The 23,789-nt window shown below is 40.6% G+C and overlaps 3 protein-coding genes across 6 annotated transcripts; 1 reads left to right on the top strand and 2 right to left on the bottom strand.

Annotated features, from left to right (window-relative positions):
* Window positions 1–145: 145 nt before the first annotated feature.
* LOC114453937 (uncharacterized) lies at window positions 146–6,764 on the bottom strand. The gene is made up of 5 exons (XM_028433964.1): window positions 6,743–6,764; window positions 5,435–5,659; window positions 2,192–4,165; window positions 1,436–1,537; window positions 146–231 (listed from the first exon to the last, which is right to left on the bottom strand). Exons 2-5 carry the CDS (start codon window positions 5,655–5,657, stop codon window positions 203–205), a joined length of 2,328 nt encoding a protein of 775 aa, XP_028289765.1. The 5' UTR covers window positions 5,658–5,659; window positions 6,743–6,764; the 3' UTR covers window positions 146–202.
* Window positions 6,635–11,453, bottom strand: buc (bucky ball). Of its 2 annotated transcripts, none has more exons than XM_028433970.1 (7): window positions 10,992–11,453; window positions 10,750–10,896; window positions 8,600–9,910; window positions 8,437–8,538; window positions 7,807–7,884; window positions 7,602–7,660; window positions 6,635–6,788 (listed from the first exon to the last, which is right to left on the bottom strand). In XM_028433970.1, exons 1-6 carry the CDS (start codon window positions 10,996–10,998, stop codon window positions 7,632–7,634), a joined length of 1,674 nt encoding a protein of 557 aa, XP_028289771.1. In that variant the 5' UTR covers window positions 10,999–11,453; the 3' UTR covers window positions 6,635–6,788; window positions 7,602–7,631. The 2 variants fall into 2 exon arrangements, with proteins under 2 accessions (XP_028289771.1, XP_028289772.1); XM_028433971.1 differs by having other exon boundaries at window positions 7,614–7,660.
* Window positions 11,454–12,396: 943 nt separating this feature from the next.
* kbtbd2 (kelch repeat and BTB (POZ) domain containing 2) lies at window positions 12,397–21,313 on the top strand. Of its 3 annotated transcripts, none has more exons than XM_028433965.1 (4): window positions 12,397–12,701; window positions 14,167–14,626; window positions 18,023–18,188; window positions 18,354–21,313. In XM_028433965.1, exons 2-4 carry the CDS (start codon window positions 14,454–14,456, stop codon window positions 19,911–19,913), a joined length of 1,899 nt encoding a protein of 632 aa, XP_028289766.1. In that variant the 5' UTR covers window positions 12,397–12,701; window positions 14,167–14,453; the 3' UTR covers window positions 19,914–21,313. The 3 variants fall into 3 exon arrangements, with proteins under 3 accessions (XP_028289766.1, XP_028289768.1, XP_028289767.1); XM_028433967.1 differs by lacking the exon at window positions 12,397–12,701 and adding an exon at window positions 16,968–17,032 and having other exon boundaries at window positions 14,571–14,626; XM_028433966.1 differs by lacking the exons at window positions 12,397–12,701; window positions 14,167–14,626 and adding an exon at window positions 14,646–17,032.
* The last annotated feature ends 2,476 nt before the right edge of the window (window positions 21,314–23,789 follow it).

The raw sequence follows: 23,789 nt of genomic DNA, 5'->3' as shown, positions 1-23,789 counted from the left end.
CACCTAACGGACAGTAAAAGCACTACAAGCTGTTGGAAAAAAAAGAACTCACTGAGGATCTTTATCAACTCGTGTTTATTCAAAAACTCAATACATAGTGAACAAAGTGACTGAAAGCAGAAAGTGAACCAATGTTAAAAAGGAAGGTGATAATTTATCTAAAACAGTGCTTTTGTTTGTTGTTGATGTGCTTGTGTGTGAATCAGCATCGTGCGTCTTTTCTTCGACTTTCTGCAAACAGAGAAAGAGTTGGTTCACAATGATTCTTTTTCAGCTTTAAAATCTGGTAAGGATTAAGTTTCAATGGAGGAAAGATGACATTCAGCATGAATTTGTGCAGATTTAACTGTTCAGAGACCTTGGAGTCCACATGAGAAGCTTTCTTTTGTACATTTTAATAATCCGCTGCCCTAAAACATAAATACTAAGACTGTTTTAGAAAACCTGAATGATGCATTTGGAAAAAATGTGATGACTCAAAAAACGCACAAATCCTTTTCTGACCAAAATAATTTTGTCAGCAAGGAAATCATCACATTGGCAAATAGAGGTCATCTTAACTAAAAATGAATGGCTTGACAGAGTAAAATAAATATATTTAATGGAAATACGAACCTTCAAATTCAGACCGTGGACAAAATTAGTCAAAAGAAAATGGAAATCATTCATCCAGAGATATGTAAAGCAGTGTTTCTCAAACGTTTCACAGTCCCGTACCCCTTCAGACATTTAACCTGAAGCCTCCTGCACACTTAAACACAATGTAATGTCATATACAATGTACCCCTACAGTGAAATTTTTCTTTTAAATGTACCTATCCTGTTGAGGAATAATCTTATTCTGGTTATCACTTGTTTGCTTTATTTAATTAGCCTACTGGCATTTTTAGTGATAAATCACTCTTTCAGAATACTAATCTGCCAAATATTTGTCGATTTAACATATTCATCACCCTGAAACTGTGTGAAATACGAGGATGCACATAACTCTGCAATGTTTGGCTGAATTTCCTATTTGGGCTTTTTTTGGTGAGCTTGTTTCTCTGTGAGGCTGCATGAGGGAGCTCTGCACGTATAATTTATGGCAATGCATGGAGGCTCCTGACTGCTGGTTGATTTATATTCTAGTTTCCAATGATGTCATGCTGTTTTTAATTTCTATTCAAGTACCCCATTACAAATTACGTTCCCTACTTTTGGAACCTAATGTTTAAAGCAAATATGCAGCCATTAGCAACCACTATAACTATTAACTCTGGGCGTTAATCTTTAATGCTTTTCATTTTTTCATTGTCTTTGCTGATGTTTTTGTTACTCCTGTTACTACCGTTTGGATTTTTTGTTGTACATTATAATATATATAATGTATGGTAAATGGCAGTCTCCATCTTTATCATTTAAAAAAATGACTTAAAGGAGTGACAGGAAAGCAAACCTTGTGAGTGTGTCAGTGATTTTTTGTGTTTGTTTGAAAGCGGCGATCCCGCAAAGGTCCTGGAGCCATCGGCATCTGGCGTCGAAGATTTCCAAAACTGCTCTGTCAGGATAAAGAGGAAGAGGGATGGTTAGTGAGATTCCAGGATTTGTGACTACAACTACACTGGGGAAAAAAAGAGGAAACTGAACAACACTAAAGCTGCAAATTTTTGAGGTTTAAGAAAATAGCAACTGACAATTATTGCAAAACAATTTTAAAATTTGTCATAAAGTCCTGAAGTTGCAGAAAATCTTGGGAAGAAATGCAACAAAATCCCTAAGATTAGAGTAGTGCTAAACAAACACGAAGCAAAATAACAATCACAGCTAGTCAAAACACTCCATGACTGACTTTTAAATGCTTTACTAATAAACCACGGACAAACTAATCAACTACAGACAAACTGAACAAGTAGGACAGAAAAGAAACAAACCTTTTTTCACATAAAAGTCCCAAAAAGGCCAAAAATGTCTCAAAAAAAACAACAAGAAGTCCCATGAAGATATGTAGAATAACTGAATTGGAGCAATGTCTAACCAATAGCCAGGATAGAGTTTCAATTTCAATAACAAAATGCCTCGTCACAGACCACAACTGATTCAAGGGTTGCCCTTTTCCAGTGTTAAAGAGCAGCAGCAAGTCTTGAAAAAGCTAGTGTTTACTCAGACTTATCTGGAAAGATTGGACAGAGACCACCATGTGATGTTTACCCACCTGTCTGCCACCTGTTCGACATGTAGGCCTGGTTCCTCCACCGTTCCTGAAGTGAAACGGGAGCCGCACAGTTTTCGTCCATCTCTCGGGTGGTGTTCCTCTGAGGTACGTGTTGCAGCCGCTCCCAGGTCCTTGGTTGAAGGTGTGGCTCGTTGCACAGACAGTTCTTCTCCTTCAGCCTTGAGTTGGTCACTACAGGACACTTCTTGAGGTTTTGTTTGGGTGCCAGTGGCCTCTTTGTGTCAGTCAGCTTCCACTTTGATCCAGTGCAACAGGACCCGTTCTCTGACGACTCGCCCTCCGTGTCGATCACCCGATGTTGGAAGTCCCCTTTTGAACATTTCCTCATCGGCCGCCTCTTAGTATGAGTTTTACACGCCTCGCATGTGGGCAGGAAACCATCAATCCACTGATTGTAGGAAGCAGTCTTTCTTTTGAAGCTTTGGAAGTCTGCTCCTTGACCAGCAGAGGGGCCGCAGTTTTCCACACATGTGGAACAAAGTTGTTCTCTTTTGGACCCATTATGGCTGATGTTCTCACTCAAACTTCTGTTGAGGCAGTATTCATGGTCAGAGAGGCTCCGGGACTCGGCCTTGCCTTTGGATTTGTACTTCTCCTTTGGTTTACGAAGGGTTGGGTGATCTTTGGACTCCATTTCCAGTTTCCTCCTCCTGGAAGGCAGGTTTATAACAGATTTACTCGGAGATCTGAACGGCTTCTTTGGAGCTGGTGGCATCACACTGCAATAGTAGAGCTTATCAAAGTCAGCTAACCAGTTAGTTGAAGGAAGATATGCTGGTAGAGACTCAAATGAGGTCTCCTGCTGATCTTCAGTGTTTGTTTCTGGCCTTTGTTGGTTTCCATCTTCTGTACTGAGTGGAGATTGTTCGGAGGAAAAGAAATTGGGTGCATTATCCACCTCTGCCAAGGGCGAATGCTCAGGTTCTTCTGATAGAGCATCGATCAAAGGGTATTCCTCTTCTTTGGACACCATAGCCATTCTTGAAGCCTCCAGAGAAAGGTCCATGTCCGCCTGTCCATCCATATGTGCATCGGCAACAACTTCCTCGTTCAGCATCAGTATTTCTGTCGTTTCTGCAATTAGCGTTTCATCCTGTGACTCGCTGGAAGCATTTTGGATGGGAGAGTCACGAGCAGAAATCACAGTCTCCTCCATGGACCACAAAAAGGACTCTGTCTCCCCGTCTTTGTCTGAATGTTTTGACTCAAACGGCAAATGGACAACTTTAAACTGGAAGTCAGTGGAAGAGGGAGCATTCTCACTTCTCATCTCTGTGGGTTCAACTTGAAGGTCAAAGCAGGGGGTTTGGTTCTTACACTCCTCCAGAGCAGGAACCTTCTCATCAGCGCCAGGCCTCCCAACCAGCAAGATGTCCGGACAAACCTGCTGAGACTGCTCTGCTGGTAGGCTCGGGATCTTGTCCTTCTGGACATGCGTCTGGACGATGGAATCACACTTGACCATGTGAGAAACTTCTGCAGACTCTTCAGCGTGCAGGAGCTGGAGTCCCACCGGCGTGGTGCAACACTCCATCCTCACCTCCTCCGTTTGGATCACAAAGCTCCCATTCGACGGCATCTTTTCCTTCAGGTCTACTTTCTGTGCACTGGATGCTTGAGACATCAATTCACTGGAGGTAGCACTGCGCGACTTATCGCTACTTTGAGCCTGAAAGACACTCAAAGTTTCACTATCAGTGGCGACAGCCGAGTTATCACTCCTGTGGGAAGCAACTAGGGGCTCCGTCTGAACCTCCGAGGTAGTTGTCTCCCTGGATGAGGAGTTGTGTTGGTAGTGAAATCTCCGTGAGTGGTACGCCATCGTCTGGTAATAATGAGGGTTCAGCAGGCGCCGGTAGTCCATAAGATGGAGGTGAGTGTGAGGCATAACGTAGCCAGGAGGCTCCATGTAAGGGTTCGTCTGGTATGGAGACATGATGGGCATCCCATAACCTTTAACCACAAAAAGCGATACAAGACTTAAAGGCTACCTGTACACAACACTAAAAATCATGTTTGACGAATTACAAAATAATGTGCATTCATTTAAAAGCATTACATGAAATTCATTCCTTAAATTCTATCCACTAACCGTCTGTCTCTGATCTTCCTCTTTATGTACGTTTTTGTAGCTTTCCTCCACGCTTTGTTTAATATTGTTTTTCTATTCACACATAACAAAAAAATTGTGGGCTGGAGGTACGTTTCACGAGACGTTATTGGGACCAGCTGCTGATCCACGGAGAAGATATTCTAGGGATTCCCAGGAGGATAAGTCCTCCCGAAACGTGAATGGTGGCAGATCGAACACAAAACTGTAGCGTCACAACGAGCTCGTCATGGAGGGAATGCACTGTGCAAATTACTTTAGTTGTAATTTTTTGTGTGTTTTTCGAGTTATTGCGTATTTTCTTTGTTTTGAATCATTTTAAGGGTTTTTGTTTCCCTTTTATGCATTTTTGGCTAATTTTGTACATTGAATTTGAGGGCTACACATAATTAGATTAAGGCCCACCAGATTCCCATGCCTCCTTTAATAATAAACCTGTTTTGTAATTAATGTTCACTACAGGTAGCCTTTGGAAGAAATCATCTGCTGTCGCTCATTGTAAAAATACAAAACAGTTAACATTTATTAGTTAAAACTGACATCCATTCATAAAAAAGTTAATGACTGAATTTATTATATACTATATTGATATTTGGTATATACTGCCTGGAATATTCCAATGTCATTCATTGTACGATCAGTAATCCTTTAACTTGGGTCCTGAATTCAAAGCAGGTAAAAAGCTGTAGTTTAAATTGGTAACTAATCATAAATACCAATTTGTGCATCTCCTAAATTTGGGTGATTCATTTATTATTGTTTCTCTGGATTGTATCAGTCAAACCATGTTCACAAAACAAATAGTTACAATAACTATTATTTACATGGTGCTACAATGTGAAATATATACAATTTGTGTAACAAAAAACAAAAAAAAAAAAAACAAGAGACGACTATGAATATACACAGACACTAATAATAGCAGAGCTTAATAGGTTATTTAAATAATAATTTAAAAAAAAAAAAAAAAAACAGGGCATGTCAATCAAGGATTCCGTGATAATTGTCTATTTTATGCGCTTTTGTGTGTCCACTCTCTCCTTTTAAGTAGATTTGAGGACAACAGTTAAAAATGCACATTAAATAACTATTTGAAAAAAATCTAGACCAACCTAAGCCTGGGTATCCAAAGTAAGGGTTGTAGGGCATCGGCACGGGCCACTGCAGGCCCTGCACGGGCATGTAGGACTGCGGCGGTTGCACGAAGAAGAAAGGCTTGTTCTGGTTGTCGAAGCGCGGCGCCGCGGACGCTCCATGCGGGGCTCCATGCGGTAGGTTCGGGGGCCGAGAGCCGGGATTATGATGCTGCTGTGCGCTGCTCGTGGTCGCCTCCATTTCTGCACGGACACGGAAAGAATTCAACAATAATTTTACATGTTTTATACAAACAAGCGGCATTAACACGGGAAAAGCTGCACTTACATGCAAACAGACGCGCACACGTTTCAAACTAGGAATCTGAGCCGGGAGACTGACTGCATTTTAAACCAATGAAAGGCGTCTGTGTCCAGCGTGGCCCCGCCCACCATTTACTCACCTGGTTCTCTACAGATCCAATTAACATATTCCTCATCAAGCATTTTAAAGCTGGTGTTAATGATAGAAACAAGTGAACGTGAACAATGTGAAGGGTGTCAATATACTGCTAAACCAAATTCCAAAAGTCTAACCCCATTATTCTTAACCTTAATGGAGGTACAAAACCCTGCAAGCTTCAGTGCAGTCACCAAACCCTTCGTAATGGAAAAATATTTCCTCAAATCATTGGTAGATATTTTATTCGGACACAAGCATGGATGGATTTTTTTATTTTATGAACCGATATTAATAAAAATGTAATTGTAGTTTTTTTTATTAATTAAAGTTTTTTAATGAAAATTTACATTTTTATCATGACCCCTGTTCTTGCCTATATTTACTGGATTTCACAGGATTGGCAGTAGATGTCCACTAGATGGTGCTAACAGAGAGGAAGTAAAATTAAGCAGTAAGTCCTCATGAGTGCAGGGTCTGCAGATAATTATCATAGTGACACTTTATATCAAACTCTGCATAAAATTTTTATTTTGATAGTTTGTTAAAATAATCTGATGATTCCTAATGCAAATCCATAGCAGGTAGTTTGCCCTTAAAATAAGTTTAATGACAGACCTGAAAAGTGTTTCTAAACCTACATCACAACTAAAGAAACCTCTTTGAACCAAAAACCTGGTCAGACTGGATAGATTCAGAGTCCACAACAGAGTTTAGATCATGACATTTATTAAACTGACCCCAAAATGTGACACAATTATCAGTTGCGTCTTCGTGAGATTCATGATAAGTGCGAGGCTGTGTCACTGTACAAACTAAGGTTTTTTTTATTACAATTTTTTAATATTCTTTCAACGTAAAGAGGCCACCAGTGAAGTGCACGTCACCTCGTGCTTTGAAGATCCTCGTTATCCCGGAGTGATGTGAGGGGACCTGTGGAACAAATTTAGACGTTCAGGTAGAGGCCACTTTATTAGGTACACCAACACACTAGAGTACTTTAGCATTGAAAGGACAGAGGAATGACAAGAAAAACAAAGACTTAAAGAAAATAAAAGGGCAAGATGACGAAGAACAAAAACAGACGGCAAGATAAAGAATGAGAGCAAAATTATAAAAAGAAACAAGGATGGCATAGAATGCCATGACGAAGAACTGCAAGACAGAGAATAAAAAGAATAATGGCAAAATAAAAAACAAGGACAGCAAAGAATGACAAGATGAAGAATGACGGCAAGAAGAACTGCAAGATAGAGAAAAAGAATGACAGCAAAATGATTAACAAGAAGAATGACGGCAAGATGATGAAAAACAAGTACGGTAAGGATTGGCGAGAAGATGGACGGCAAGATCAAAAATAAGGACAACAAAATTAACAAGTATGACAAAGAACTACGACGAGATGAGCAAGCAAGATGGTGAAGAACACCAAACAGTAAGTCCAACATGCCCAGGGGTACCTGGAAAAAAAAAATGTACAATTTCCAAGATGGTAAGATAATTTTCTTATTTGGTTTCTGAGCAGATTCCAAACAAAAATCTGAATTTTGTAGGTTGACATCTTGGCTCTGTGAAAACGTGAGGAAATTAAAAGTGAAAAGTTCTCAGTTTCTATGGGAGTAAACTGAGTAAGTCTCTGAATTTTAATTATGTACAAAGACATAAGAAAAATGAGGGGGGAGTGAATGATTTGGCAATCACTGGTCCAGATCTGTGGATATACTGCTTGACAAGTGTTCCACGTACAGTTCAACGCACTTCGTTCCAAACTAGTCATCATCTGGATTCTCCTCTCATCGTAGAGCCTGACAACAAATAGAAGACATGGTTTTGATAAGATTGTGACACTTCATTTCAAAAAGATCATTTTCAACTGAAAATAAGATCTTACAGCCCTTATGCAGTGCCTTCATGGCTCACCGGGCGCCACGGGAATAAACAGTTTACAAACCTCTCTCCCAGTGTATCAGAGGTGGCTCGTCGTCATCTCTCGGCCGGTGGTAAATCACTTTCCACTGAGCATTTGTCTCTACGACATACCACAATACAAACAAAAGATATGGAACACCGTTAAACGCGATTACTTGTGTTTGTTACTTTCATCTGTATTCAGGAGGAAAAAAAAGCGGGTTTGCGTTTAGTTACAATTTAAGCACCAGAAAGCCAAAGTTTAGGACCAAGTGCAGTTTTCTTTAGGGTCATTCTGCTTTTCCACATGTGATAGCTATAGTTCCAACATCATTATTTTCAGTGTTGGAGCATCAACAGTCATACGTTTGAACTGCACTTTATTTTTCTGGCAACATTTTTAACCCATTGCAGAGCAAATGTTCTAGGACTTGGAAAGTGGATCACTTTGCATCGGACGCTCGTTTTAGAATGATAGATGAGGTACAAAGAACAGGAGAGGAGTTAATCTCAAACCTTAACACTGGTGTGGTAAAACTAAAGATAGCGCTGCTCTAAACGTTACTGTAGGAGTTTTATGGGATTAAAAAATAATTAATGCAGAAATGAGAGGGGGTGTGAACTTCTGATAAATGTGAAAGTGACACTGCTCAGATCAATGTTTCATTCTCACCTCGCCGCTGTGAAGGAGCTGCAGATCTTCTGGAGATGGTTTTGTCTTCTTCGATCCACCTTCCCTGGTCTGACGTTGTGCGGTCCTCCCTGCAGTGTTCGTCTGTTCAAGCATTCACACGTTCATCTTTTGTTCAAGGATAAAACAAGACTGACGGACTCACCCTGACACGTCCAACACTGCAGCTCACTTCCGTCCATCTCTCCAGTCTGGTTTTTGTTGCCCTCCAGCTTGCAAACATCTCGACCGTCGTCCTGCAGCTCGGGGTCTGACAGCTCTTTGTATGGCACTCTCTTGTGCCACAGTTTGGAGGTCTGTCTAACAGGAGGTAGAAGCCGCCTTGGCGTGCCGTGCTTCCTCACAAACCCCCTCTCCTCCTCCGAGTCTCCATCCCTGTACATCTTTGGGGTTTCGGTCCAGCTCCGAGACGCTTGTTTAGGCAGACGCTTCCCACAGCAAGCACACGTGCACCGCTTGGATCCCAGCAGCCATCCTTCTTCCTCATCAGTCTCGTCTTCATCGCCTAATCGACGAGGAGATCCGCTGCAGACCTCAGGCAGTCTTCTTCCCGTGTAAACGTGCTTGGGGAAGAAATCCACATCTTCCAAATCTGTAGAGAACATCTCATCTCGGGAGGAAAGCTCATCCAGGGACGGGCTCAAAACACTCATGCGCTCGTGGGTCGTCTGCATAGAGAGGTAGTTGTAGTAGTACGGAGTGGATGGTGAGGAAAGATGGCCGGCTCCTGCAGATCCAGGCGTTAGGACGCCTTCCAGAGGCAGTTTGAGGATTTGGTAGCTCCTGTCAGGATGTCCTTCATTCAAAGGCGAAGCCACAAGTTCAGCCTTTGAAACTCTGTTGCTACCTTTGGTCTCCGGAAGCGACACGACCAGCGACGACGTGGACTCATCACATATTCCTGCTGAGACTTCAGTGGGGTCTATATTCTCAAAGGGGAGGGTGGATTTTTCCGTCCCCTGTACCTCACGGCCCTCTTCATGGAAAGACGAGCTGTCGATGGGCGGATCCTCTTCAATTCCGCTCCAGCAGCTTTTACGGTTCAAGCTGCTTTCTCCCAAACTGCTTCCGTGAGTTGTCAACGGCGGGACGCGACCCTGCTCTTCATTTTTCTTCTCATCCTCCGGAGAAAGCATTCCTGAGGACTGAGAAGCAACACCAGAGTCTAGTTCACGGTACTGGCTGGCGCCCTGCTGCACATCGTTAGATCGGATCTTATCCAGACACTCGATGAGTTTGGTTATGGCTTCGCTGGGGTCGGTTTGTGCCTCCGAGCACGCCGTTTCCCTGTGCTGCTGCTGATGTTGGCGAGGCAAGTCGTTCCATTGTGGAGCGTTGAAGCGCGGCTCACACATTCGCCGGTAATCCATCGGATAGATCGGAGGTTGGGGGAACATGAAGCCCGGGTATTGCATGTACTGATAGGGAAGCATGCAGGGACGGCTAAAGTTAAAACCTGCAGAGAGTAGAGCATGTTTTAAACCACCACCAGATCACTGCCAGCTACCAAGGAATTTATTTACTTAAAAATGGAAGACTGAGGCTTCCAAATAACTGGTAAATATGTATAGTTCAAATTTTTATGAGGTTACCACATTCACGAATATTTTAGTTTTCTAAATGATTTATAAAATGTGTTTAAACAAGCCTTTATGTACTAGAAGATAACATTTATAACCTGTAGTTAATTTATTTTGTTAATACTTTAAATGCACTTTAGAGGATCAGCCTAAAGACAAATATTTCTAAATCTACTTTTATCCCTGCTAGTAACGATAAAAGAGAATAGACAATCAGCAGAGCCATCTTTGTACCGTATCTGGGATTAACATCCCTTAAATAAAATCTATTTTGCTTTAGCCACAATTAAAAGGAGTGAAACTCCTTAAATTAAACAAAAACATAACATAGTGGAAATGTGAAAAAGACCATAATTTTAAATATATTTAAGCACATAAGAAAAGCTTCGAATAATGTTTTAATTTAAAAGCTTCTACAATGTTTTAAAACAACCCTTTCCCCCACATTTCAATCAAAGTTCCTTAATTTAATTAGTTTTAAGCAGAGAACAAGCGCATTTTAAAAAGTTCAGGTTTAATTTTCCTTAAATAATCTTTAATGAAACCACCAACGTATTAAACTTTTCATTTTTGAGAAAACTCTTCATACTTAAACCTCAATTTCTTTCCCCATATCTTTAATTATGAAACTCCCTCAACTCACACTATACATTTAAAATGACACCTTCAGGTTTTAAATGCAAATAAAACCAAATTAAAGGTTTGCAGCACTAACCTCCAGGTAAACCATAGTGAGAGTAGGGGTTGTTGTTCTGCCATTGCTGGTAAAGGTAATAAGGCTGAGACGGAGGCTGCACGTAGAAAAACGGTTTGGGGTGCACATTCTTCTGCTGTCCGTTTCCAAATGTCTGTTTCCCTGCATCTGCACAGAAAGAAGTGGTTCCATTTTAAACATTAAAATGATTTCATTCATCGAAACTTGGAGAAAACGTGGAGAGAACTGAAATTGGCATTTACCGTCCATTATCTCAGCCAAGAAATAAAATTAACCAAAAAACGTCCCAAAACTTCTATAAATCTAAACTCAGCTTGTATGCTTTCCTTTCTATTCTTTTTTTCTCTTCTTTTTACAGTTAAATATTCTAAACAAACAGAAGAAGGGACGCAGCTTGTTCTCAGGTCCGCATGGCAGTCAAACTAATCAAACTCAACAGGTGTTACAGTTAAAGCGGTGAGCATTTTAACTGGTGAAACATCCGACTTCGATGACTGGTAGCTAACAGTAGTAGTAATTAATTATTTGCGGCACGCACTGTTTGATATTTCATACTTTAACCTGCTTTCAATCTGTTTTACACTTTTGTTATGAAATATATGTGTTTTTATGCTACAACAATAGTAGCTTGGCGTAGTCACAGAAGCTAACTATGCTAATAGCCACTAATTAATTGCGTTATTGCTTCAAAAACAAAGCTTAACCGTTACCCAAAGTGAAGTTAATCCTAACTATTCGCAACTAACCAAAATAAGTTAATACAGACCGCAACACATTAATCTCCTGTTTAATCGTGCGCCGTTACTACAGCAACCAGCTCCGGAGACGGAAATAGATCGTCATTCTAAGCGATGACCAGTTCAGTCACAACACCAACAATCAGGGTCATGAGAAACAGCTGACGGTGGAATTAACAGCTGGTCAGAAACATAAAACTCACGTTTAAAACGTCACTTAGAGCATTGTGAGAAGAAAATATGTTTTTTTTCCTTCATTTTATCCTTTCAAGATTTAAAGCAACACGTAGTTAAAAAATACGATATTTGTAGCATATTGTATATTATGTTAGGATTTAATTTTCCCCCAATTTTGTGTTTTGATGTGATTAAAGTAGTAGAATTTTTTTTTAAATAAATTTCAATATATTAATATTATTATTATTCGCATTATCTCCCATTATGAGGTTTTTGTCCTTAAATCAAGTCTAAAGCTTAGTTGTACTGATTGAATATGATCATTTGGTGTAATCATATCACCGCGGATGTGCGAAACTAATTTTGCTAAATGTTTTGCTAAAATTTTTACAAACGTTAAATTAAGTAAACAATTGGATTGTCTATTGGCCTGTGATAATGCTTAACCTCCCATTTGGCCCTCTGTAGAAACATTTCATAATACATTTTAAAGTTATATTAACATTTTTCCCCCTTGGTATTGTCTTCTACAGTTTAAAAACTGCTACATTACCTGAAATCCCAACATTGACTGTGTGGTAGAGTGTTGCTGAAAAATTAAAGCAGATCTATGGTCAGTAATTAATATTAACTGTGAACATGTAACATAACTCGTATATTATATTACATTATTATTGATAAAAATTGAAATATTTTTCTTTTTATATGTATTTTATTGGTTTATCATGTGACATATAAATATGATATTAACATCGCTAGCTTGCTGTTCCTGCGTCTGTCCTACGGATGTCGCTATTTCTCCTCTGATGCGGCCGCGCATGCGCAGCAGCCCAACTCGGCCTCCGGTCTTTCGCTTATACGATGCGCTGAAAGCTCGTCCGCTGCTCGCCGCCTCTTCTCGCATCTTTCACCGCCTCGATCCGCCCCGGGAGACCCATCGACACTTTCCGCGGAGGACGGGAACCGGCCACGGAGTCAGCTCTGTGTCCGGGCCGCGGTGCGAGGACGCCGGATCAGTGACCGTTAGGAACCGCTTCGGTAAGAAGTAATGTTAGCTTAGCTTCTGCTATCCGCATGACCGCTGTGTTCTGCCGTTTGTCTCCTGTTTTCCCATCATGTCTTCATAACAGCGGCGTTTTTAGCTTCATAATCATTCATTTTACCTAGTGTCTTAATAAACTGTGTGTTATCGTCAAGCTTCAGTGGGCCTTTGCAGGTAATCGAGGCTAAAGCGGCTAGCTTAGCCGTCAGCGCAGCGCAGTGCAGTGCAACTGTGTTATATCAGGGTTTGTTTTGGAGCTAACATAGCTAAAGGCTCACGTTATTATCTATTCTTCAAGGTGGTTAATGTCAACATCAGTAGTGACAAACTCATTTTAGTTATTGACAACATTAACCTAAATTTAATCTAAAATGGGCTGGACGGAAAAATCTGAATTACTAAAATATAGGTAATATTTCACACTTTAGCTTTTAGCTCAAATAAGTCAAAGTACATCTATAAAATTGTAACTTTCATTGAAGTGTCTTAACTAAAGACATCAGTAATACATAATGAACATATTCAAGACTAATATATGCTATTGTATTTAATCACAGTAATCAGAAATTAAACAATGTTATTTTATGTAATCATTACAGCAACTTGCAAGGCCTGTAAAAATATTGTAAAAATAATTAAAAAAAAAAAAAAAAAAAATATATATATATATATATATACTGAATATGTGTTAATCCATACAGTAAATGCACTACTTTAGGCTAAATGTGTCAAATTCATTTTTTGGATTTTTTGTATACTTTATCTCATCAGTTCATTGTAACCATGTAAACTTAATTTAATCAGAGGTGGTAGAAAATGGGTTAATACCCTTTGATGTTGATACCCATTTTGTCTTTTTTGTGTGTTTTAGTGTCTCACAAAACATATTCAAGTCCAGTTTTCTTAATTTCACTTTATGCAAAGTACAGGAAATAAATATTGTTAATCTATAATTTTAACATCTAATTCTATTCAATCAAATTTCAAGCGTAAAAACAACTAAAATAGTATATTGGACCTATTACTGATGGAAGCATCAATAGTGTGAGCTCCAAGTGACAGAGAATGTGTGATTAACAGGATATGGATTCAAACTAATGATTAAAAGGTACAAGAAAGTGAATGGTATAGTATTTTAATCCATCTGTAAATAAATGTACATTTACAAAAAAACCTGATAAATACATACAAATAAATACATTAAATAAGATGCTGTAGGACAAAGACGTCAAACCCCACATGCCTTATTAGGTCTGAGGAGGTTTGGGCTTTTAAATAAGTGAGTCGATGCTGAAACTAAAAAGGCTTCAACATTAGGATCATATGGTGAAGATATAACAAACGTGAAATGACAATTCATTAAAAAATGGATTTACCAAGGTATCTAAACCTGAACAATGGAGTATTTTACTTGTTAATGTGAATTAAATCCAATACTTAACATTCTGTTTTTTGTTCCAGGCGAGCACTGATGTAGCAGCCTTACGTCTCCTTCTCTACCTCGGGTCCATGCTACGTTCCTACAGACCTCAGACCCCTCCTCAACCCATGGTGACGCCTGTGAAATCATCTCCAATAGAGGGCGCTGCAGGCATTTCTTGAACCTTCCGGGGAGCCCTAAGTTCCTCGTTTTATCCTCCTGAACAAAGCATTAGGCTTCTTCTTCATTTTTCTCCTGGTTTGCTGGAGTCCGGTTCTGCCGGCCGCGTGACTTTTCAAACCTGGGGCGCGACTCATGGGACGCAACCATGTCGGATCTCAGTGAGCGCAGGCCGGTCAACACGGACTACGCCGTCTCCCTCCTGGAGCAGCTCAAGTTCTTCTACGAGCAGAAGCTGCTGACGGACGTGGTGCTGCTAGTTGAGGACGCTGAGTTCCCGTGTCACAAGATGGTGCTGGCCACATGTAGCTCCTACTTCAGGTGAGCGTGCACACGTTTGTTCAACCCCAACTGGTTTTAGTTCACAACCATAAACTGTACGAGCCTGAAAAACAATAACCCATGTTTTTGTTGTTTTTTTATTTTAATTTGGCAAGTTCAAGTTAAGGGGACTATATACAACCACATTAAATAATGAATAGCTCACAGAACTATCGCTACATTACTAAGGGCCGGGGATCATCTTGGATTGGTTGAAAGGACTTTTAAATAAAACACTAGCTGACACCTGATTGGATGAATTGTTAAGCCTCTGGCGTATTTAAAGTTCTTCTTTCTTGGTTATTGGCATGTTGCAACTAACTTGAATAGGTGCGTATCCTCACCTGCTGTCTGTTTTATTTCATTACTTTAAAGCTCTTATTCCCATTCACCCTTTCACTGGGTACATTCCCTTTTGCCTCTGCTATAGTTAGCATACACTATAGCTTGTAAATTGATACGGCAGAGAGTTTGGCGGACGAACAGCTAACTAAACTCCGATTTTCTGTTTCAAAATGTCCCAATGTCCATTTCAGTCAACCTTTTTCCTTTTCATTTCGCCTTTGTCGTCATTATAGGCTGTTGACTCATGCCAAACACGCTTAGAATTTCTACTGTAGATGTTCACTAAAATCACCCAAAAAGACATAGTGTCCATCTCATTTGCTGCTTTTGCTAGACATCCAGCCATTCAACATTGAAATATTTTGGGTAAATGTGTGATATTGTTCCAAAACATGCATATTCTGTGTTCTGTCCACTGGATTTGTTTAAAAACATATATTTCCTTATTTTAAGATGCCATTTCAAGTTCAGAAAGTAACTGAAACTTGGACGCCTTAAAAAAACAAAATCCAGGCGCTCCTGAACATTTTTGGCGAGGACTGAGTGGAACACCTTATTGTTCCTAATTTGAATGCTCTAAAAAGTTAAGGGTAACTTCAGTGGGAAAGTGGTTTTTGAAGCACACAGCTTAGGAGTGTCTGTGTTGTATCGATAGATGATCTGATCTTTTGATGAGCTTGTGCTTTATCTTGATATAAATGACCTCACAATGGCAAACTCAATGCTTTCCTGCTGAACTCACGATATACAGAGACACTGAGTAATTGTCAAAGTAGACGTTGTTTGTCTGTTCATAGAAGTTGCACGATGTCACTCTGTGGCTCGCTCTCTTGAGGTTTATAGAAAGATTGCGTCATACACCTGAAGACTGAAGCTGTTTCTTTGATTTGCTTTTTGTCGAGCGAATGTGGTGATGTCACAAAATGGAACAGGATTAGTAAGTCAACTACTTTCACCTAAAAAACTATTTAAAAGCAACTTAAATACCAAAAGAAAGCAAACACACTAATGTATCAACAAGTTTGAAGGTTAGTAGCTTCTACATGTGGTGTCATATTTAGATAAGAATGGAGTATAATTACACAAACTTTGGTTCCTGAACAATTCATATTTTTTGTAATTTACAGCATGGGCTACTGATATAAAAAGGTCATAATTTTTTGGAAAAAAAGGTTTAAATAGGAGTTAATGCCATTAGTGGTGGTAGCAAAGGTTGTTTTTGAGACGGTGTTGGTGTTGAGGTCACTCTGAATAATGCAGCGAGTTGTCGAGCACGTGTTACCTGCTCTATACATGGAGGATGGGGTTTCCCTCTCCCAAACAAAGACGGCGACCTCTTAACATGCCACAGCAGCACAGGCAGATCACTCACAGCCTCCAGAGGCCTCTTTTCTACACACAACATTGTGTAATGAGGTGTGTGCGCGTGAGTGTGTATGTCATGAGCTGCTACTACAACTCTGGAAAACATCCACCTCAGGAGGAAACGCTGCCTTTGAACGCACTATCCACCCTCATGTAGGATTCCCACAAGTTTATCTGGTGTGAACATGGAAAGCCTTTACACACACAGAAGCACGTACACATACACACACTCCCGTTTGTGGGGAAAGTCTGGTCACGTAGGAGGAAGAGGATGGGTTGAAGGGGTTCGACTGCAAGGTTACATAACACAAGCTGGCAGCTTTAACCCTGCTGTGACACACACACACACCAAAAAACTCCTACAGTTCATGAGATTTCAAAGAAAAGTTGAAAATTCAAGATGCATTCAAATTAATATTTTCTAACCAATCATTTTTAACTTTTATGGCCGAGAACTGATGTTTATGAAACTGAAAAATGTCTCCTCCACATCTTTCAGGGCTTTGTTTTTGACAGTCTGTGCAGTGGCTGCTTTATATTCCTTCCAAAAGTCTTCATTATTATGATGTTCTTCAGGGAAAGTGATGATTATTGTTGTGCATCTCTTTGAAAATTTGTTTTCACATTAAAGAATGCTACTCATCTTGAGGCCTACAATGTTCCCTAACCGGAAGTAAACGTACAGAACAAGAACAGGTAAATGTTGTATGTCAAGTTTCTCAGTCATCCAGGGTAATTACAGTAACTGTGACTCTGTTTAAGGTCAAAGTGAACAACATGATTATTTACCTTGTTTTTCTTTTTTAAAGAGCAGAATTCAGTGTTTCCCACAGGACTAGAGTTTATTTGTGACAGTGGGTTTAGGTGTTAGAAATAAACATAATTAAAATAAATACAATGAAATATACTTAATAAAAACTTAAAAAATAAAATAAGGTTGAATAAATAAATTAAGTAGCTTAACTGCCTAACCGGCAGCAGCAGCTCGAAATGCATTAAGGGGTTATCCTGTTGGCTAACAATAAACAGCGTGAGTAGCTGGAAACTCAACATGGGCATAAAGACACAGGTTAATATAACATGAGTTTGAGCTGTTTAAACTTTTGGACTTATTTACCCACATATTTGTCCTAAGAAGTCTTTATGATAACTAGGGATGGACTGAAATGAAAATTCTTGACCGAAAATGAGAAAACCAAGGCAGAATAAAGAAACATAAATGGCACTTGAGTGTAACTTTCATTGTTTTTGCGCCATCTCAATCTACTGCCACTCCAAAGACATGTTAGCCCATTTCCAGACCCGCACTCGCTGACCATGGTGTTTGGTCATGTCATCACATTATCCTGTTTGGGCTGCGTTGTTTTGGTGGGAAAGTTTGGGTCAAAAAATATAAAATTCTGTTTTAAGCTCTTGCTTCTGCAACGTCGTCGTCTTCTCAGGCGGACCAAGTGCCTTAAGAAGAGCGTTTTCTTCTCTGGTTTTATTGGCGGAGGCATGCTACGTACACACAGCAAGGACGAACAGCGCCAAAATCTATTAATAATCTATAAATAAATGAGTGTGTGGGAAACACTGGAATTTGAAACTTGAAGTTTGTTTCCGTTTCTCTCGCATCTTTTCTGTTCAGCCTCAGTCGGTGTCATCTCTCCGTTTCTCAGCCTAGGTTTTGTTTTTCCGACTCAGGGCGATGTTCATGAGTGGCCTGAGTGAGAGCAAGCAGACCCACGTCCACCTGAGGAACGTGGACCCGGCCACGCTGCAGATCATCATCACCTACGCATACACGGGAAACCTCGCCATCAGTGACAGCACGGTGGAGCCACTGTACGAGACCGCCTGCTTCTTGCAGGTCAGTGCACCAGAACACACACACAACTCTGACATAACCTATAAAACACGACAGATGTGACTATTTTTGCTTTAGTTGGAATAGGTTCTTGTTTGTTGTCAGAAATGAAGGAAAGCTTTGGTTGTGTAACACTGAAGTAATGTTAGTGTCCTGTTCCTCTTTCAGGTGGAGGACGTCCTGCTGCAGTGCAGAGATTATCTGGTGAAGAAGATCAACGCCGACAACTGTGTCCGCATGCTGAGCATCGGCGACCTGTTCAGCTGCAGCGAGCTGAAACAGAGCGCTAAGCGCATGGTAGAGCACAAGTTCCCATCGGTGTACAGGCAGGACGCCTTTCTGCAGCTCTCCCATGAGTTGCTTATAGACGTCTTGAGCAGCGACAACCTCAACGTGGAGAAGGAGGAGACGGTGCGCGAGGCGGCCATGTTGTGGCTGGAGTACAACATGGAGGCTCGCTCGCAGCACCTGTCCTCCGTGCTGAGTCAGATTCGTATTGATGCGCTGTCAGAGGTGACGCAGCGTGCCTGGTTCCAGGGTCTGCCGCCCAACGACAAGTCGGTGGTGGTGCAGGGTCTCTACAAGTCCATGCCCAAGTTCTTCAAGCCTCGTCTGGGCATGACCAAAGAGGAGATGCTCATCTTCATGGAGGCTTTGTCGGAGACCAATGGCGAGTGTTACGTGATGTCCACGTCGGTGCCAACGACGGTGGTGTGTTACAGTCCGCAGGCCGAGAAGGTCTACAAGCTAAGTAACCCTCCGGGTGACCTGCAGAAGGTGGGCACTTTGGTTACCCCGGACAATGACATGTTCATCGCTGGCGGCCAAATTCCGCTCAAGAACTCCATCGCCAACCATTGCAAGAGCGGAAAGCTGCAGGCCGTCTTCCACTCGGTGGACACCTTCTTCTGGTTTGATGCCCAGCAGAATGCGTGGGTGCCCAAGACGCCCATGCTGTGTGCCCGGATCAAGCCCTCCCTGGTCTGCTGTGAGGGCTACATCTATGCAATCGGAGGCGATAACGTGGGCGGCGAGCTGAACAAGCGCACGGTGGAGCGCTACGACGTGGAGAAAGATGAGTGGAGCATGATGAGCCCGCTGCCCTGCGCCTGGAACTGGAGCACGTCGGTCGTGGCGCACGACTGCATCTACGTGATGACGCATGACCTGATGTACTGCTACTTTCCGCGTGCCGACACCTGGGTGGAGATGGCCATGCGCAAGACGAGCCGCTGTTTCGCCTCAGCCGCCGCGTTTGGCGACCTGATCTTCTACATCGGGGGCCTTCACGTGGTGAGCAACTCAGGCATACGCCTACCCACCAGCACCATTGATGGCTCCTCCGTCACCGTGGAGATCTACGACGTCAACAAGAACGAGTGGCGCCTCGCCGCCAATATCCCTGCCAAGCGCTACTCGGACCCGTGCGTGCGAGCGGGGGTGCTGCTCAACTCGCTCTGCATCTTCATGCGCGAGACGCACATGAACGAGCGCGCCAAATACGCCATCTACCAGTATGACGTGGAGCTGGACCGCTGGTACTTGCGGCAGCCCGTGTCTGAGCGCGTGCTCTGGGACCTCGGTAAAGACTTCCGCTGCGCTGTGGGGAAACTGTACCCCTCCTGCTTGGAAGAGTCGCCGTGGAAACCCCCAACGTACCTCTTCTCCTCTGAAAGCGCTGACGAGTTCGAGGTGGACGGTGAGCCGGTGACGCTGCCTCACATATAGCTCTGACTCCTCCCCCCTCCCTGCCGCCACCTCACACAGCAGACTATGGTTATGAACACAAAGGGGGAGGGGCTTATTCTACAGACCGAGATCCCCAAAGATCCGAGTGATCCCACAGTTTATCCTTTTTTTTTTTCATTCTTTTTTTGGTGACATCTGTCGATATCTTACTGTTTTTACAATGTGATCACCAACCTGGGCTGCTTTGGTGAGGAGGATGATGATGATAATGGTGATGATGCACTTAACTGGTCAACCCTCATGTTAACTAAACAACTGAACCTCCTCCCTCCCCCTCCATCCTCAGTACTGTTCAACAAATACTTCGCTGACAATCAGATCTCAAACGGTCGTAACTTTACTTATTTAAATCTGACTTAAAATTACTTCAATTTAAGTGGTTGGACTAAAACTTTATAATTTAAAACTCAAAAACTGCACATTTCTGCTTTTCCTGACTTTATAGTCTTTGGCTAAAAATCTCAGTTGCAGATACTTTGACTGTTCCTGTCAATGATAAACATTTATTTAATAGAATATAAAGAGTGTTGAAAGAGCTTATGGTTTGAAAGACACGGGTGGTTTGTAAGTCCCAACACTTAAAAAAACGTTGTTCACATTTTGTCACTGAAACCCAAAGATTTCATCAACAGGAGTGCCTTTTCACTGTCTTTATTTTCAGCACTTTTCTGTATATCTGTTGCGTTTTTGTTTTGTTGCTAAAATGGAATCTTTCCACTCATCTTGGTGTTACAGTTGTTTTGGTTTTTGTTTGCCCATCCCAACACGTAAAAAAAACAAAACTTTTTAAAGTTGCACAGCTTTAATGAATAAAAAAGTGGAAGCATGAATTAAAACCTTCATTTGTTTCCTCTATAGTTCATCTGACCGATGAGTCACAAAGGATTAGTTTGGGATACGACGGAAACCCAACAACATCTTTTAGCTTCAGCAATCATCAGAGTATCAATGGGTCGCACAAAGCGGTGGGAAATATAACTTGATCCTCCAACAACTTATTCTTATTTTTGTTGACTGATACTTGATACAGGTAAATACAAATAAAGTTCAGATGCGACACTCATCGAATGGGAAACGTTTGACTTACATTTTTGTGCAAATCATTTTTGCAGACGTGAAGAATCAAGTTTAGTTTTAGGTTTGCAAATTGCAAAGAAATCATTTATTTTATTTGTTGACTTAAAAATCTTTAAATTATTTTACTTTTTTTTTTTATTTACACTTAATTCAGCCCGAAAACACTAAACCTCATAGTAGGGCTGGGTGATATAGACCAAAACTCATATCTTTATTTTTTATATAATATAAATCTTGATAATTTTAATTCTAATTAAGTCTTACCAGAAAGACAATTCAGGGTTAAATTAACTGACGAGAAATGCCACACAAACACATTTATTAACAAACAGTTGCACCAAATGTGTCACTTTTGGCTTTTTCTCCTATAAAGGACAGCATGTGTGAGTGAGTTCTGGTGTGGCTTGTTTAGGGGAAGGTCTGGGTTAGGACGCACTCAGTAATCTAACTGTGCTTTTTAATGCTGTTCTGAGAAGTAGTAAAAACAATGACTCCTAAAACAAGTATTTTAAAACAAAATGAGCAATAAAAATGTATATACTGTATATCAACATTGGTAATATTGTAATTTTCTATATTGCTAAAATAAAAAATGCGATATATCTTGAATTTCGATTTAGCGCCCAGCCCTACCTTATGGTTTAATAAATTGCAACAAAAACAGATCTGTTTTATCCTAGGGGCATAAATGGCTTTTAATATTTCCTATCCATTTTGAAAAATCAATGTGCAACATAGATTTTTTAAACGTAATTGAGTCAGATATTCATGCAAATACATTTAGACCCATGTTTCGTGATGTATTATTTAAGTGTTACAAAGGGCGTGTAAAGCTTTCTAAACAACAGGTCAAACCTGCAAACTATGTCCTTTAAGCTGCTTTTGTGTCGACTGTGGCAGAAAGTGTCTGTTTTCTTCCTGCGCTTGTCTGATTATCAGCGAAGTATTCCGTGAAAAGCTGGACCTTGGTTTCCTAAAAAGACCTAAAGACACTAGACAGAGGACTGCGTGGCGGCGACTTAACGATGGTTGTTGGTCGGTTGTTCTCGGCGACTGCAGGTCGGTCATCCGCTGTACAGCCCAACATCCGTCGCCCGCCGCTTCCTTACAGTCTGTCAACACGTTGGTCTTCCACACAACCAGCAATTAAACACCTCATATACACACACACACACCACTGTTCTAACAGGTCAGTTTGTTTCAGGCTCTCTGTTTGAGTTACACGCTGCTGAAAGCATCTATAAATATTGAAATATATATTTTTCATATGTTTGAAAACGTCAGCCATGTCGGTGCGGGGGAAGAACCAGGTCTATTTTCTATTAGTGTCCTTTTTTATTATTTAATATCAGACGTTACTGTAGTGCGGACTGTGTGCTTTTGTTTTTTTTTTCCAGTGACAGACATTCAAACCTGGGGGGTGGGGGATGTTGCCTTGGAGATGGGGGGGTCTTCTTCTGACCGTTAGAAACATGAGCACGGGTGCTTCATGACGAAACCTGCATCGTTATTCCTTTGGCACTGTATTTTGAATGAACGTTAATTTATTAAAAAAACGTACCAAAAACCTTCCTGAAACTGACTTTACGCTTGGTTTGTTCTCAGAAATACACAGTTTATGTTCCTTCTGCAAACAGTAGAAATATGTTTTCTTACTGTATTGTATATAAAATGTAGATGTTTAATTGTATACCATAAATGTTCTTGGCTCATAAGTTGAGTTTTACACTGCATTATTTATTTCATTAAAACAGAAACTTAAAAGAACAGGATCAAAATACATCTGGACATGTTTGGGTAATGTGACTTCATCTACATTTTTAATATATTTCAAATTAATTACAGTTTAACAGAAAAGATACATTTAAAATGGTGTAATGGTATCACCCATTATGTTTTTTTTTTTTTTTTTAAAGTTAAATTAAGTGTCTTTGAAAATCCATAGTTTATGGAAGCCTGTTTCCGCCTCAAAAACTAAAAATGAAAAAAAAAATCACAGCGGAAAATCATAATTATGAGAAAGAAAGCCAGAATTTTTCTTGGTGATTTTTTATTTTTATTTTTTTAGTGGCGGAAACGGGCTTCCATAATATTTGGACTGTTAAAAAACAAAGCTTTTAATTGTGAGGCTTCAATAATGTATCAATTCCCTCTTCTGTCATGATGGGCAACAAAAACGCGTTATAACTTTTTCCCGAGCACTTTTCAAACAGGGTTTATCAAATAAAAGTTAGAAAGTGCTTTAAGACCCTCTTGTTAACATTTGTAGAAAAAAAAAAACAGTAACTCGAACAAAGAATTCAAGTCAAATGAAATCTAGAAACTTCTTCATTTTTAGATATGAACATAACTGATGTATTTTCACATGTAGTTTAGCCCCAATCTACACCAACAAGTAAAAAAAAAACCCTGCTAAATCACAGTCGTTGCTAGGCAACAGTCGGTCCCCAGAAACGGCCATACGAAAGCGAAGGCAGGAAGTGACGTTGACACTGCGTCGTAATATAAACAGCTCGTGCTACAATATTTTCAAGATTGACATTATTTTTTTAAACAGCTCGTGCATACTGTTTACACCACGTTAATAAGTTAAAGTTGACTTTTTGAACTGGAAGTGGATCAGAAACAATGATGGAGGAGGAAAAACTATCGATACCGGTTTATCGCTCACCTTTTTGGACGTTTCACGCTCACCGTGTTTCAGTCTTTCACGTCTTTGGACGAATATTGTTGTTTCAGTACCAGCAACGAATACCTTCCTATGTTTCAGTGTTAAAG

Source organism: Gouania willdenowi, chromosome 20 (genome assembly GCF_900634775.1).
Source record: "Gouania willdenowi chromosome 20, fGouWil2.1, whole genome shotgun sequence".
NCBI classification, from domain to species: Eukaryota; Metazoa; Chordata; class Actinopteri; order Blenniiformes; family Gobiesocidae; genus Gouania; species Gouania willdenowi.
Note: the sequence above shows the minus strand (reverse complement) of the source record. Positions and strands in the feature narration are given on the sequence as shown.